Here is a 17,247-nt window from a genome sequence, read left to right on the forward strand (position 1 = left end):
TCTGTGTTGTTCACTTTGTGGTACAAGTGTATTTGTCGTGTTGGTTTCACCCTTGTTGCATGTTTTGTCCTAGGGTGTTTGTCCTGGGGTGTGGTCCACCCTTCTCTACATTTTAAATGTGTTTATAGGGAAGAATGGGTATATAGTTTGACAATGTATTATCTTTCCTGCCTTTGTTTTCCTTTTCCTTCTAGTATTCTTTTGTGGAGTCGTTTTTAACGTTGTCTCTCTGGGTGAGAACTTTTACTTCTTTTGTATATTTTTCATGTTTACAGTTATTCCCATGTTTTTGCACACTGTTATTTTTCTTTTAAAAGGAAGGGGATAATGTTATATCCTCTTAAGTGTCTTTGAATGTAATCCGGCCTAGCTGTCTCCTGCTGCTCAGCCCGAGTGAAAGATGGTAACGGAATGTTGGTGTGACTGTGAAGCGTGGAATGCCTGGGTGCCTGTGTGGATGAGTGGTGACAGTTGGAGATGGGCTGAGCAGCAGGGAGGCTGCTCCTGGTGGGGCTGGTGTAAGAGCTGGAAATAGAGCTGGAATGGACGGATGTACATATTACCTGGAACCAATAAAGAAGTTTTCAAACTCTACATGGCTACCTGTGTCAATTTGCGTGTAAGGGCACAACAATTACCTCCCTTTTATCAACGGGCAGAGGTGTCCCTCCCTTTCTCCCGCTGGGCCGGCTCATTAATGTGAGCATACTGAGTGGGGCAGAGGGCCTGAGCAGAGGTGTCACTCCCTTTCTCCCGCTGGTCGGCTCATTAATGTGTGCATACTGAGTGGGGCAGAGGGCCTGAGCAGAGGTGGCCTCACTTATTTTCAGGTGTTTATAAAACTTCCCTGAAGCAGTGTTTTGAGGAGAGGCAATATGCAGATGTGGGCCACTTTTTTTAGCGTACCCGAGCCGATTTCTAATCCCAATCCAACCCTGGTGATTAGTACGGTTCACAGGAAAAAGTTACTGTCGGATCCAGGTGTTTTTGATTTACGATGTAGATGGTGCCTGATGTGCGGGGTGATAGAGGCTGAAAATGGACTAACGAGGGGCAGAGGGAGTGTCCACAATCAAAAATAGAAAGTGTTTTAAAGTATGTGATGGTTGCAAAGCCCGTCCATTCAAACCCACAACATCAACTGCCCCTGGTAACCTCAAGCGAAGTGCATTTGTTTTAATCAATGTCCTTGTATCGGAGAGACACTATTTCTAGCAGATGGAATACGATGACATAGTCTTATGTGGTACACACCAACCCTAGTCCCAGAGAGTGGCGCCGGGGGAAAGGTTAGCAGCAGGGCGCACACAACTCAGCTGAATGCTTAGCTCAGCCTCTGCGAGCCAGATAAACATAAAACCAGATGAAAAGCTTTGAAGAGCTGCAGAGTGGTGCGCCAGTGAGGCACTTACTGTTGTTGTTAACTAAAAAGCTTTCCCTCTGTAAAATAAGCCCCTCGGTGTCTGTTACCAAAAGCAGAGAGGCCACATGCATGCGCTAATCTGCGCCATATTTGTGCCCACTGGCGTAAGTAATCACTGCACTTGGGACGGCGCAATTGCTCTGTTTTTACTCCAGAATCCACTCTGGCAGTGAAGAAACAGAGAGGCGACTTGTCATCCCGACCTGCGGCTCATTCTTGTAGGGAAGCCCTGGAGATGACCCCCCAGCCCTCCATGCTCTGCTTGAGGTGGTGCAGCTACGCTATTAATTTAGTTTCCGTCAGCCACACTGGCGGCAGCGCCGGTTTGTGGGGAGTGGGAGCACCTGAAAGCAGGATGGGAGAGAGGACAGGGAGGGGGTGGGACAAATGGAGCTGAAGGTTAAACAAGCTGTGTATGCGGCTGCAATGCCCACACGGGAGGGAGGAGCAGGGGCCATCACACGCTGGACAGTGTAACGGCCAACCAAAATGTTCTCAGAGTGAAATCACCAGGGAGGGCACTCTGCACACAAAGGAGGGACATTTGCACAAAAGCACCAATAACAAGCCAGCATTTATTAATGTCACAGATAGCAACCAATGGCAATACGTGCATTTGCCAAAAGCTCACAGAGGAGATACAACAGGTCGAGGCTCGACCTTATGAATGTGTCCTCATGTAATGCAACTGGTGCTCGTGTAAAGCGCTCTGATACCCGATACCTTCGGGTCAAGTTCGCGCTGAATAAAACTCTGTTAAAAAATAAAAAGCGAGAGAGCCGCTGAGGTGAAGCCGGACCATCAGGGGACCATGGCTATCACATTGGAGGGCTCCAAGAAGCACGTACTGCTTTTGGGGAGTGGAAGCAGAGAGCATATGCATCCCGCTGCCTCCCCTTCGGCAGTTACCCCTACCTTGAAGCAGGAAAGCCCACACTGAGGACTTTTCTGGCGTCCTTTTAAAGGAACTGATACTGGGAGGAGGGTGTGACTTCCCTGCACCCGGAAACCTAAAAGAGGGAAGCCTAGAAGATTCGGCATGCAACCCAAGGGGCCTTCATGCCCAGCGAATGCACAGGATCCTGTGTAGGATGGTGCAGTCAAAGATAATTTTTGGTGTTGCCAAACTGACTTAAGGCTGGGGACCACTGATTTATGACTGTAGAATGAATTTATGCCGACATTCTTGCATGATATAAGACGTATTATTGTCATAGCGATTTATGACCACATCATGATTTATTAATAAAACTGCGATCTTTTACTTCTTCCCAGGGTCTCTGACTCTCATTGAAAGAAGAGTGGGGAAGGGAAGGGACAGTCAAAGGCATGGTAGGACCAGGTAGCCTGTCTGGGGTGGGTTATGCCTGCTCAAGGATAGCTCAAGGTCATTCAAGTCCAGTAATGTTGCGTGTAAAGAGAGTCAACATCATTCCTTGAGGGTGGGACCCTGAAGGTTCATAGCTTTTAGCCTGATAGGAAGGACCTGACCAAAGGTGAGAAGGTCAGGAACTAGTCCACTACTCCCTCATTCAAGCAGCACCCCTCCCCCTGATCGGGATCATTAGGTAGGTGCATCCCCAATTTTCTTATGAAATTGACTGTACCTTTATGTTTGCTGAGAAATTTTTCAGATTTTTTTAAAGGCCCGATAATAGATGGATATTGCATAAAACATATCTTTCAATGTCAGCACCAACCAGATCCATGCTAAGGAGCCAGCAAGTCAAGGGGGGTTGTGTGCACTACTGGGGTCACCAGGTCTGCTCCTGGCTCCCTTCTGTTGTGAAAAAAAGTACATTTTCTACCTGTTCTCAGTGACTGTGGGAGCTACACACACCAGAAGACGAGACCTCCTGGCACTCGTGCTGGAAGTCGAGAGTTAGCCCACTCTCCCTTGGCCTTCTTAGCTTCTTTAAGGTTTGATTGTGGATCACCGCTTGGGCTGCTTTGTCTGTGGGTCAAAATAATGGGCTCCAGGCCATTTCTGGGGCACTGATAAAGGAATCAGCGGCGGCTGGCACAGGTAAGCGTGGCGGGGTGGTGAGGCAGGGCAGGGTAGGAGGGGGTAAGTTGACAGACGACAGAATAGGTATAATTAAATAAATAATACCTATTCCGTCATCTGTCCATTTCCCCCCTACCCTGCCCCTCTGCGGTTACCTGTGCTGGCCGCCGCTGAAAGGAATGTGTTGGGAAGTGGCAGGTATCCCTGGAATGCGAAACACATCTTGACCACTTGTATGTTTATTGACACATGACTATATTCCCAGTACCTCACCTCATTGTCAGCAGAAGCAGCCCTTGGAAATGGCACATCCCTAAGACTCAGATCAGGCTAGTTAGGCAGGAGCTGAGAGGACAGAGACATCCCAGACATGGAGAGACATAGCAGAGACACACTGGTGGAGACGTCACTGTACACCCACTCTCAGCCCTCACATCGCACCCTTCAGAAAGGCATGGTGTGAGGGGTGGAAGACAACTGTGTCGGGCGACCTCCAACGGAGAGCTCCTGGCTTCTGTTCAGTGTCGTGCGGAACAGCTCCTTCTCAAAACATAGTTCTAAGCAATACCTAAAAACCTAAAGATTCTGGCATCCCCAAACGTTCTCTGCCTCTTGAGTTACCAGCTGCCTTAGACACAGTCAATGATGGTGCTCAAGTTGAATCCAGGTCTCTTTCTCTTTTCTTCAATGGATTATTTGGAATTAGTTCATAAATATGCAACTATTCATGTTTTAAAAAGTCAACCGTGAACTTTTGCAAAGTTTACAGCTTTGCACTTTGCAAAAGTTGGAAACTTGGAAAGGTCACCTGCAGGTTAAAGTCTATGCAAAAAAATTACATTTGGAAAAGAATTTTCACGCAAAAACGTTTTAGAAAGAAAATTCATCACGCAGAGACTGTTATTTGTCCACAAAGCTCACGTTTGAAATATTTTTTCCTTTGAACTTTTTAGAAGGGTGCAGCGATTTGAGAAACATTACATGAAGCTTGTAGGGCAAAACATCAGAACGTTCAGCACCCATAGCTATAGGCACTGCATATAGAGTCTACCACGGTGTCTGAAGAGTTATTCCATGCTGGTGAAGGACCTCTGTGAATAATGTTCTGATCATGAAAGTGTTTTCCCTACTGTGGTTGGACCTGTGAGAGCCATCTCTCTGGATGACGTAAAAAAATTATATCTCACACAAGTTATAAAGGTAGAAGTTGTGTCTGTGTGAATAGGGCTTTGGGGGGGTGCCCGACCATCGGGAGGCTTGACCCCCCCGCGGGATTTTGGGCCATTCGGTGCAGCCCAGAGCCCAATTGGGCTGGTTGGGCTACAGTTAGGTCACCAGACACCATTTTCGGTGGGTGACACGACAGGGACATGGGACAGGGCAGGAAGATTTTGTCCGGCCCTCCCTCCCAAATTTTTGTTGCCTACAAGTTAGGGAGGGGCCAGAGTTAAAGGGGGGGTTGCATTTTGTCTTTGTTCTTTATCCTGGTTTGTTTTGTTGGGGTCAGGGGCACTGGGGAATGATGTAAATATGGTTGTCGCTTGAAGCAGGTGCTGGTGTTTTTCCTGGGAGGAGCTTACTTTGGCGTTTTTTCGTGCTAATAGTTGTTAGATTGTTTACAGTTTAATTTAATTGGTTGGGAAAGTCACTACGGGAGCAGGCAGGAAGGGGAAGTAGCATAGCAAAGTTTACTTAGATAGTTATCTTAGGAAGTGGTAAGAGGTTACAAGTTTAAGGGGTCAGCAGGGATGACTGAGTTGGGGGTTTATAAATGGTTGCAAAGGGGGAAACTTTAGGGGTGGGGGTCGGAAGGTAAGGCAGGAAGAAAATATTTAGTGAGGTTTAGTTTTGTACAGCACAGGCCAAGGATATTTGTTTTAAGGTGCAGCTGACTTCAATAAAGCAGACTTTTTCACACTTAACAAGCCTGTTTTTGGTGTCTGTGCTGTGCCCCTCTTTAGCCCAAAGACGTGCCAGGCCAGACTTGTGCACTCTGTATGTATTTCATGGGTCAACAACTGTCACATGTTTGTACTTATAGGTGATCAGGAGACATGAAGGCTGCATTTCACTGGTGTAAGATATGGCCTCCATCTCGTCTACATGGAAGGCATACACATGCCACCACACAAAGCGAATCCCAGACCCCTGTTAGTCGCCTTTTCCTCTTGAGTAACACTCCTGGGCACATCCTGGCAGCAGAGTGAGGTGACTTACCAAATCTACGTATCTTTCCTCCAAAGTCCAAGCACTTTGTCTCCATGCCGGTGCACTTCTGGTATACATTGTTAGACTTGCAGGTTGTGGTGTTTTCAGCATAACACAGGGGGCATCGCACTCCGTTCAATGTGAGGTTCCTGGGTGGTACTGTCAAGCCAAAAGAAAGGGGAACAAGCCTCAGTTCATGCAAACCAATCTTCAGTCTGCCTGGTGCACTAAGCCATTGAGACCTTTCTGTGCATCAACCATGAAACCAGCACAATCACACACAAGGCTTGAGCAGAAGCAATATCATGGGGAACAGGTGGAACCAGTGCATGGATGCGTGTGTTGGTGAATGTGTGTGTCTGTGTGTATGTGTGTGTGCACATCACAACCTCTGCTTCATTTCACATCCCTGCAACAACCAACATCACTCCATACAATCAACCCACCTGCAAACGCAACACAGTAAGAAATTAGACCATAAAAAATGGGTAGAACCAACTTCAGTGCACGCTCCTCACCTCTCCTGCTCCTGAGCCTCCTGCTGCCTGAGCACATCGCCGCTGCGAGCCGACGCCGATTGCAACGCCCCAGCCGCCGCTGGGCCGCCCGCTTAGCCTGCACCCGTTTTTTCCCGCCGCTGCCTGCCTGCGGCCCCGCCCCCACGCCAGACGATTGGCTACCACGATCCCGCCTCCCAGCTGACCCGCCCTCCCGGCTCCCTTCTTATGACGCCCCCTCAGCGACCGCGCAGCGGACGCGCGCAGCGGACGCGCGCAGCGGGAGCACCGACTGAGCGCCGAAGGTGCGCCAAAGGTAAGCCCGTCTGCACCCGTCCGCGCCTGGACCGCGCCCAGTGCCAGGACCCCTGGCCCCCGCAGACTCCAGCCCTCCCGCCGGACCTTTAACGCCACCGAACTCTACGCACTCAACACCGGCCGAACCCCGGGTTGCTACCGAGCCACCCCGAGACGCACCCACGGACCCTTCTGCTGCCACTCCTGCAAGTTCACCTGCATCCGGACCTGCACTACTCCTGCACCGACCAAGACCAAGATGAGCAACAGCAGCAGCCACCTAAAGTGCATCCTACTCAACACCCGCTCCGTCCACAGACACGCCATCGAGCTCTGGAACCTGCTCGACACTACTTCACCAGACGTCGCCTTCCTCACGGAAACCTGGATGAACGCCTCTTCAGCGCCCGACATCGCCATCGCCATCCCAGACGGCTATAAGATCATCCGAAGGGACCGCATCAACCAGACCGGAGGAGGCATCGCCATCATCCACAGGAACACCATCCGCATCACGACCAACACCGTCGACACCCTCGCACCCGCCGAGCACCTGCACTTCCAGGTCCACATCAACCCCAAGACCACCCTCAGAGGCACCCTCATCTACAGACCCCCGGGACCACGCACACAATTCAGCGAAGACATCGCCGACTTCATCAGCCCGCACGCCCTCCCCTCCGCTGACTACATCCTCCTCGGGGACCTCAACTTCCATCTGGAGAACAACAACGACCGCACCACCACTACCCTGCTGGACAACCTCGCAAACCTCGGACTCAAGCAGCTGGTGACCACCCCCACCCACTACGCCGGACACACACTCGACCCAGTCTTCTCATCCAGCAAGAACATCGCCTTCAGCCACGCCACCGGACTCCACTGGACGGACCACAGCTGCGTCCACTTCAGCTTCAAAAGGACCACGATCCACTACCAACAGCAACAGGTTGCACGCAGAAGCTGGAACAAGATCACAGCCGACCAGCTCGCGACTTCCCTGAGCAAGAACCCACCCACCAGCGCAACGAACCTCAGCCAAGCGGCCACCAACCTCACGAAATGGATCAGCGACTGCGCAGACGACCTCGCCCCCCTGAGGACCCCGCCTAGCAGACCCGGCAGCAAGAAAGCCCCATGGTTCACCGACGAACTCAAGAGCTCCAAGAAGGACTGCCGAGCCCTCGAGAGAACCTGGCGCAGAGACCCAACACCGGACAACATGACTGCCCTCAAGCTCGCCACCCGAAAACACCACCAACTCATCCACGCAACCAAGAAAACTGCATTCAAGGAACGACTGGACAAGAACGCACACAACAGCAAGGAACTCTTCAACATCGTCAAAGAGCTCTCCAACCCCAACGCCGGAAACAACGACATCACCCCTTCGCAAGACCTCTGCAACTCCCTCGCCTCCTACTTCCACAACAAGATTGCGGACATACACAACAGCTTCAGCACTCAACAGACGCACGCCACGACCGAACCACCGCCCCCCACCACCACCCTCCGCGCCTGGACCCCGATCAGCGCCGAAGATACCGTCCGCACGATGAACTCCATCCACTCCGGATCTCCGACCGACCCCTGCCCTCACCACGTCTTCAACAAGGCCGACGCTGTCATCGCACCCCACCTGCGGGACATCATCAACACCTCCTTCGACACCGCGACCTTCCCGGAGAGCTGGAAGCACGCCGAACTCAGCGCTCTACTAAAGAAGCCATCAGCCGACCCCACCGACCTCAAGAACTACCGCCCCATCTCGCTGCTCCCGTTCCCTGCAAAAGTCATCGAGAAGACCGTCAACAAGCAGCTGGCCACCTTCCTCGAGACAAACGGATCCCTCGACCTCTCGCAGTCTGGCTTCCGAGCCAACCACAGCACCGAGACCGCCCTGATCACAGCCACCGATGACATCCGAGCACTGCTTGACAACGGAGAAACAGCAGCCCTCATCCTCCTAGACCTCTCCGCGGCCTTCGACACTGTCTGCCACCGTACACTAGTGCAGCGACTCAGCAACGTCGGAATCCAGGAGAAGGCACTGGAATGGATCATCTCCTTCCTCGCCGGAAAGACACAGAGAGTCCGCCTCCCCCCGTTCAGATCTGAAGCCACCGAAGTCATCTGCGGCGTTCCTCAAGGGTCCTCGCTCAGTCCAACCCTCTTCAACGTCTACATGAGCCCCCTCGCAGACATCGCACGCCAGCACAACCTCAACATCATCTCCTACGCCGACGATACCCAGCTGATCCTCTCCCTCACCAACGACCCCGCCACCACCAGAGCCAACCTTCACGAAGGGAAGAAAGAGGTAGCCGAATGGATGAAGAACAGTCGCCTGAAACTGAACTCGGACAAGAAGGAAGTCCTCATCCTGGGATCCTCACCCTCCGCCTGGGACGACTCCTGGTGGCCCCCCGCCCTAAGCAGCGCACCCCAACCAACAGACCACGCACGCAACCTGGGCTTCATCCTGGACTCCTCCCTCTCCATGACCAGACAAGTCAACGCCGTCTCCTCGTCGTGCTTCAACATCCTGCGCATGCTACGTAAGATCTTCCGGTGGATCCCCACCGAGACCAGGAAGACGGTCACCCAGGCCCTCGTCGCCAGCCGTCTGGACTACGGCAACTCCCTTTACCCCGGAACCACCGCCAAACTCCAGAAGAGACTCCAGCGGATCCAGAACGCCTCAGCACGACTCATCCTGGACATCCCCCGTCACAGCCACATCTCCGGACACCTGAGAGACCTGCACTGGCTCCCGGTCAACAAGAGAATCACCTTCCGTCTCCTCACCCACGCACACAGAGCCCTACACAACCAAGGCCCAGGATACCTCAACAGCCGCCTCAACTTCTACGCTCCCAAACGCCAGCTTCGATCGACCGGCCACGCCCTCGCCACCGTCCCCCGCATCCGAAGGGCCACCACAGGGGGACGGTCCTTCCCCTACCTCGCCGCCAAGACATGGAACTCCCTCCCGACCCACCTCCGCCTGACCCAGGACCACCTCGCCTTCAGGAAACAACTCAAGACCTGGCTGTTCGAGCAGTAGCAGACCCCCCTCCCCTAGCGCCTTGAGACCCTCTGGGTGAGTAGTGCGCTATATAAATGCTGTGATTGATTGATTGATTGATTGATTGATTGAGTGTGTCTGAAGCACTGTGTTTATAAGCGTGTCCATCTGGGAGTGTGCATGTGTGCATCTCTATGTGAGTGCACACAAGCATGTGTCTGTTTAATGTATATATCAAATATGCAGCCACTACCAGTAAAATTAGAGGAGAGGAGTGTTGCTCCTTTGAAAGTGATGGGGCGCCCCCCAAAACCATACCTCAGATATTAGATTTTTTACCTCCGTTTTTAATCTAGTATTCCCGGATCATTAATTCCTCAACTAAAACTGCTTTGAAATATAAAAAACTTGAGGCTTGTGTAAATTACTTACAGGCATGCCTTTTGTGATTCTGGGTTGAATATGTAAGGAAATCAGGGAAGGAAAGGAAAGCAAAATAAAACTGACATGGTCGAACCCGAAATCCCAGGCCGCTTGAAAGTTCCCACTTTCATACTAGATTTATTTCTTCCACCATCCCGAAAACTAAAATGGAATGTACTTTTTCCCCTTCATTTCATTCCTTCTCAACCCAACCCTGAATTTAACCATAATTCTAAGCATTTCTTTAATTATGTTATTAATTTATTTAATTGAACCAATGTAAGGGCCTGATTATCAAAGATAAACTTACGCTTTAGTGTAAATGTACAATTTTTCGCAATTCACAAAAATTTTTTACCGGTAGTATCTTTATGACTTTTTATTTTCGGAGTCTACGCACTCGTAAAGATACTAATCGCAAAATTCCTCTGTGAATTCCAAAAATGGTAAATATACATACAAGTGTAAGGTCACCTTTGTTAATCTGGCCCTATCTCATAAATAGAATTAAATTAACCAATCAAGTTGTCTTATTCTGCCCAACCTCTGGTTCCCGTACGGAGGATTCGGGGAAATTGGAGAGATAATGGTCCAGCATTACAGGAAGATTTATGGCCATCAATCACCAATTGATATCTCATCATTGGAAGATTTTTTGCAGGAATATGAAGTACCTGGGCTATCTGAGGAGGATGAAGGGCATATGACGAACCCATGTGCAAAAGATGAGTTAGGGGAGGTTATTAAAAATCTTCCAAATGGTAAAGCCTGCGGCCCAGATGGTCTGCAGCGGAATTTTTAAAAACATTCTTAGGTGTAATTGGGGACTTTTTTTATTAGTCATGAATTCAATTTTTGAGGGTGGGCCTATCCCTCTGTCATTCAGAGAAGGAAGTGTCGTCAGTTTAAAAAAAAAAAAAGTAAAAATAGCGAAGACCCATATTCATATCGTCCCATTACGCTCTTAAACTCTGACTACAAAATAATTACTAAACTTTTAGCTAATCGTTTTAATGCAATTGCTTCATGTTTAATTCATCAGGATCCAAAGGGTTTTATTGCTGGAAGGCAACTTGGCACGAACACGCACTTTTTGGTGGAGGCACTAGACTATTTTGATAACCAGAAAATACCAGCCTTGGTGCTGTTTTTAGACACCTAAAAGGCATTTGATTTGGTTATCTGGGAATCTTTATTTTGTATCATGGGCAAATTTGGCATTCCCTCTAAAACTGCCGGGTTGATTGAAAAGCTATATCTGAATGCTGAAGCCAATATTATTTTTAATGCAGCTAATGCCGGCCAAGTAAAAGTCAAAAGAGGAACTAGACAGGGATGTCCGCTATCCCCGCTCCTATTTGCTTTTTTCATTGAACCTCTTGCGATAGCCATTAGGAACAACAGGAAAATCTGCCCCCGCTTCTGAATCTGGATAAAATTAAATTGTATGCGGATGACATTATGCTCATTTTAAAACCAGAGAAGGTAGTGCAGGCAACGGCCTTCCAGATTTTCGAACGGTATGAGGCCTTTGGAGGGTATCAAATTAATTTTAAAAAACGGAAGTTTTACTTTGTGGCCGTGGGGCATCCAGGAATTTGCAACCCGACATTTTCTCATCCTTAAACGCAAATCCGAAGAGATACTTAGGGGTTTATTTCTCACCAGTGATTTCGGAATTATATGACTTAAACTTTGTTCCATTACTACGAAAAGCTCAGGATCTGCTTACCCGATGGCATCCTCTTCCATTATCTATTCTAGTTAGGGGGCACTGATTAAAATGTCTGTGCCTCCACTGTTTAACTTTCTCTTTTCAGAAATTCCCTGTGTTTTAGTTAATTCCTTTTTATGAAACTAGAGTCTATGTTTACATCATTTCTCTGGGGTAAAAAGGTCTCCTGAATTGCACTGAGCACTTTATATGAGCGGGTAAATGGTGGGCTAGCTCTCACTAACTTGAAGGAATACTATTACGCATACTTTGCACAATATATGTCTAGATTTAAGCAGGAATTACATTCGGGCTTCTTTGTAAAAAAAATTATGAATTTAATTTGTAAAGATAATCAGATCCATTGCCCTCTATCAATTTTTAGATCCCCTAAGTTAGTACGGTACAATTGTTTACATTGGTTTTATCATAAATGGCAGGCTTTTTATAAGAGATATTCTATCCCAGCTATAAACAGTTCAACTCCTACAGCAGGTTTTATTTCCTCTGCAGGAATTAAAAATTAATCTACTATTCAATATTGGATTAAGGCCGGGTTTTGTAAACTTTCACATTTCCTGCAGAGTGATAGATGGTTGAATATGGATGAAATGACTTGTTTAATCCCCAGTAATTTCCTTCTCATTGGGTCATATAACGCTCTTAGGAAGTTTTTTAGTAATCTGGACTTGGTCCAGATTATTAATCAGAAAATCTTAGTTTATGACCTATTGGAAGATACGGCTTTAAAAAAAACGGGGGTTTAGAAAGAACGTCTTGCCCCAATCAAGGGGATAGATCTGGAAGCTAAGGCTATAATTAAATTGGAAAAATATGAAGAGTTGGAAATTAATGCAAACGTCTGGTCTACATTAAATAAATTAAATTTCAGCACTTGAGGGGGGCCAACTGGCATAGGATGCTATTTTTTAGCAAGTGGCTATTGTATAGAACTCCTAGCTTTATAGCTAAGGCCTATCCAAATCACTCAGGGCAGTGTTTTCGGTGCCACAATCATCCCTTTGCCAATTGGACGCATATAATCTCACAGTGTCCCCTGATCCAGAAATTTTGGATAGACATTTTGGATTATTTAGCAGCAAAATGTATATTAACAAGTGATCCCAATGCCTTGTTGACTGTCCTTGGTTCTGACCCAGATCTCAGCCTACCTGATAAAACGATCAAACTTCTTTATATCGGAGTGGCAGTTGCCAGGTCACTTCTACTTCAAAGGTGGTGATCAGATCTAGTACCTTCAAAATATGAATGAATCTGGAAAATGGAACAGGTCAAATGAAGCGAACGAGCATATGCCTTACGAACGGTTGGGCTGAAAAAGTTTAACAAGTTATGGGCAGAGTTTTTTAATGGGAATGCTTAATTCAACAGATTTGGTGGATTCTTAGGAAAAGGTAATAGCACTACATTCCCCTTAGAAGGTTTATGCTGTAAGAATGGAAGATCTGAGAATATGTTTAAATTTGATGGGACTACGGGCCAATGGATGACATTTTATGGTAATAGGCATTTTAAGAGTTTGGACTTGAAATGTTTTTGATTTACTAACTTGATGAATTTCTGATTAAGTGTTTATGTCAAATTTTTTATTCCAGTGAATCTGATGTTATTGATGAATTTTGATGTATGAATTTCAATATTTTGATGTATGAATATTAAGAGATGCAAATTTTCGTAATAAAAAAAAAGTAAGAAAAACAAAAAAAAGTTATCTTATTCTAACTTCAATCCTCATCTCACCGCTGCTATAATTCAATGACATTTTATTAAAATAACTGTCTGTGTCTTATTCTAAGTCCAATGCTAGCACAAATGTATTACTTTATTAAATTAAAGTATTTTTAATCAAATTGTAGTTGAATGTTTTAATGCCAATGCTAACTTTCACCCTAACTTTAACCTCTAATTAATTTTAATTGCATTTTTTCAGTAAATTACAGTAGAAGTAAATTAAACAAAAGTTCATTCATGCAACAACTTTGGTAACAATTTCGCGTTTTATTTAATCCCAATGCCAATTTGTTTTTATTTAAAAGTTGTCATCATGATTTGAGGTAATTAGTTACCACCAAGCACAAAAAGAACAAGTAACACACCACAGGCTGAGTCGCACAGCAGTGGCATACAGCTCCTGATTAGCATCAATAGAATAATCACTAAATATAATAGTTCACAGGGATGTTGGAATAGTTCAGTGCCTAGATGAAGTCCAGCACTGTTACAGGGAAGGCTGTGGGGCCGGCTGCTAGAACCCCTCTGGTCCCAGTTGTAGAGCTGTGTATAATAATGCATTTAGGTGAATACCCATAACAAGCACCCTCCCACATAAAGGTGTTAATCAGCTGCTCCCAGCCCTCTCCGCGTGTGTGCAGGTGATCTGGTTAGATGGAGTATTCAAGTCCAAACTAGGGCATCACTGAAATCTATGAATATTACAACGAGATTGGTATAATTTCAGATACCAATATTCAAGAACTATCTGTGTATTTTTAATTGCTGCTAACTTGTACAATCTGTACTATCTGCACTATTTGCCGATTTGGCGCTTTATTTACTGCTGGTAAAAAGGCTTGACTTCAAAGCATTAGGAAGCTCTCCTTACCTTCCTTGTCCTCACTGTTTCCCGCTGCCCGGGGTCCACTCCCAGCTGAGTATCGACGCTGTGGAGCCGGTCCCGGGGCACAGAAGCGCGGCGGCCATCTTGGGGGTGGATCGGACTCTGAGCGCTCTAGTAGTGCATAAAAGGGGAAGGTCATGGCTTCACGCAGCGAACGCGCTCAGCGGGCGCGCCTGACTCGCGCCAGAGTCGTGCCAGAGTCCTGCCCGTCTGCGCCAGTCTGCGACTTGGACGCGGCTGCGCCAAGCCTAATCTCTTCTTCGCCTGGGCCCTCCAGTACCATCTCCTACAGCAGGGAATTTTTACTGCGCCTCAACTTGAAATCTTGTTCTTGGACACATGGACTGTTCACGGACTCGACGTCTCGTGTTTTTAAACCTTGCTGTGTACTACACAGAGATAACTCGTCTCTCCCTACATGTCATTTCCTTCAGTCCTTTCCCCATCATTCCTTGGCTCGTAAGAACACCTCTATCAAATCTGGATTGATTAACTGTCGTTCGCTTGTGAAACACTCTTTAGACATAGCTCAATCGCTTGAGGACAATCAGTGGGATCTCCTTTTTCTCACCGAAACTTGGTTGGGAGCTGACTCCAACCCTGCCCTCTGCCTTGCTATCCCGTCTGACTATAAAATCTTGTGCGCCAACAGACAGAACTCCCACCCCGGCGGAGGGGTGGCCATTATTTACAGATCTGGTCCATCTCTTCCTTCCCCTACTCTCAAATAGAGTGCATCGAGGCACTACCTTTTTGTATTAAACTTGCTGCTAACTTCACTTACTCAGGCCTTTTAGTCTATCGTCCCCCTAAATCTAAAATCTCTTATCTTCCGGCTCTTCTTGATTTCGCCCTACAAGCCTCCTTCCGATATGCCAATTTTACCCTCCTAGGGGACTTCAACCTTCATGTTGATAACATCAATGAACCCACCATTGCCAATTTTTTGTCGACCTTATCTGATGGCGGCCTAAAACAAATTGTTCTTGGTTCTACGCATAAGGCTGGTCACACCTTGGATCTGATCTGTACTAATTTAACAGATACCATTCTAAGTAATCCTTCCCCTGTAATTTGGTCTGATCATTTTGTGATCCCTTTCTCCATTTCCTTCCGCCTTCTGGACCGTTCCAGACCCCTGTCCAACTCTGTGGGTCGGAATTGGAGGGTGATTTCTCCCTAGAGTCTAGCCCCTCATCTCTCCATGTCCGTCCCCGTGGAGGCTAAAGATTTGGACTCTCGAGTGGCCAGTTTTAATCATTGGATCACCTCGGCTTTGGATCTCCTAACCCCTATTAGACCTATCAAATCCCTCCGTGCCACTCCCTCTGCACCATGGTACTCGGCTGAGCTCCGGATTTGCAAATCGGCTTGCAAACGGCTTGAGAGAAATTGGAGACGGGCTTACTCTCCTGATAGCAAATCTAAATATAAAACTTCCCTCAAGGAGTATAGGAAGAAAATCATTGATCATAAAAGATCCCATCTTGAGGAGAAAATCACCCGGGCACAAGGATCTTCTAGAGTCATTTTTGACACTGTCAGAGCCTTTACTGATCCCCTGGCCCTCAAGCGTCAACCATCGGTATCTCAGTCGCTCTGCGACAATCTTTCCAGTTATTTTGAAAATGAGATTGCTACTATTCAGAGTTCCTTTCCCTGCAAAATCAACCCTTCGCATCTGAAATCACGTCCAGTCAGTTCCAACCCTGACAAGGCCTTTTCTAACTTTGTGGTGATCACCCCGGAACATTCACTGGCAGAATTACTCAAATGTAAATCTGGTTCCCCTTTGGACCCCTGGCTGGCAAAACAGTATAAATCCCTAGCTCTTCTGCTTAATCCTTTTTTAAACAAAATTTGGAATGACTCCCTTCAGACAGGAATCTACCCCGACTCCTGGAAACAAGCTAGATTGGTTCCCATCATTAAAAAAGCAACTGCAGATCCTTCTGAACCAGCTAACTACCGTCCCACCTCCCTGCTCCCCGCCCCAGCTAAAGTGCTGGAGAAACTTGTTCAACGACAACTGGCTGGTTTCTTGGAAACGAGCGGCGCTTTCCACATTTCCCAGCACGGCTTCAGGTCGGGGCACAGTACCGAATCTGCCCTTATAGAGATGGCTGACGCCATCAGATGGAAGTTAGACTAGGGTTCTAGAGCGGTGTTGGTGCTGCTTGACTTGTCGGCAGCCTTCGACACCGTCTCCCATCCCGTCCTCCTCGACCGTCTGCAGGCAAAGGGCATCCAGGGCAAGGCCTTGGAATGGTTTGCCTCCTTTCGGTCCAATCGGACACAGGCTGTATTCACTCCCCCTTTTACCTCAGTCAGTCGTCCCATCAGGTGGGGCGTCCCTCAGGGTTCCTCACTGAGCCCTCTTTTGTTTAATGTGTATTTTTCCCCGCTGGCCGAGATCATTTCTCAATCTGCAATCCAGGCCACTTCCTATGCGGATGATGTACAGCTTCTGTTTTCATTTGATTCCCCCTCCCAGTCTACCTTTGACCCGTTGAAAACCTGCCTCCGGAACATCGCTAGCTGGATGGATAACAACTCCCTCCGGCTTAATGTTGGCAAAACCGAGGTTATATTTTTCCATCAGCCTTCGCCATTGGACCCTAACCTGTGGTGGCCTCTTGATCTGAGCTCACCTCCCTTGCCTAAAGACTCAGTCAAAAATCTAGGAGTTATCTGGGATTGCAATCTCTCTTTTCAGAAGCAAATCCAGTCGGTATCTGCGGCCTGTTTTTCTAAGATAAGGATGATGAAAAAATGTATCAATTTTCTCCCTAGCCAAACCAGGAAAACTATTGTGCAGGCTTTAATCACCTCCCATCTTGATTACGCTAACGGATTGTATTTAGGTCTATCTTGGGGCCTTCAGTGTCGTCTTCAAACAGTCCAAAATGCCGCTGTCCGCCTGGTTTGTGGTCTTCCACTTCGTGAACATATCACTCCCCATCGTCTCAGGCTGCATTGGCTTCCAGTTCATAAAAGGGAGGAATTTAAGG

General features: G+C 47.6%; 1 protein-coding gene across 1 annotated transcript in view; it reads right to left on the bottom strand.

Annotated features, from left to right (window-relative positions):
- Positions 1-17,247, bottom strand: part of LOC146808868 (phospholipase A2 inhibitor and Ly6/PLAUR domain-containing protein-like) — an 84,675-nt gene that overhangs the window by 25,722 nt on the left and 41,706 nt on the right. The window contains exon 4 of the mRNA XM_085614247.1: positions 5,649-5,798. Coding sequence (XP_085470373.1) covers positions 5,649-5,798 — 150 coding nt within the window. The remainder of the gene's footprint in view (positions 1-5,648; positions 5,799-17,247) is intronic.

The sequence above is a fragment of the Triturus cristatus genome, chromosome 7 (genome assembly GCF_964204655.1).
Source record: "Triturus cristatus chromosome 7, aTriCri1.1, whole genome shotgun sequence".
Classification (NCBI taxonomy): domain Eukaryota; kingdom Metazoa; phylum Chordata; class Amphibia; order Caudata; family Salamandridae; genus Triturus; species Triturus cristatus.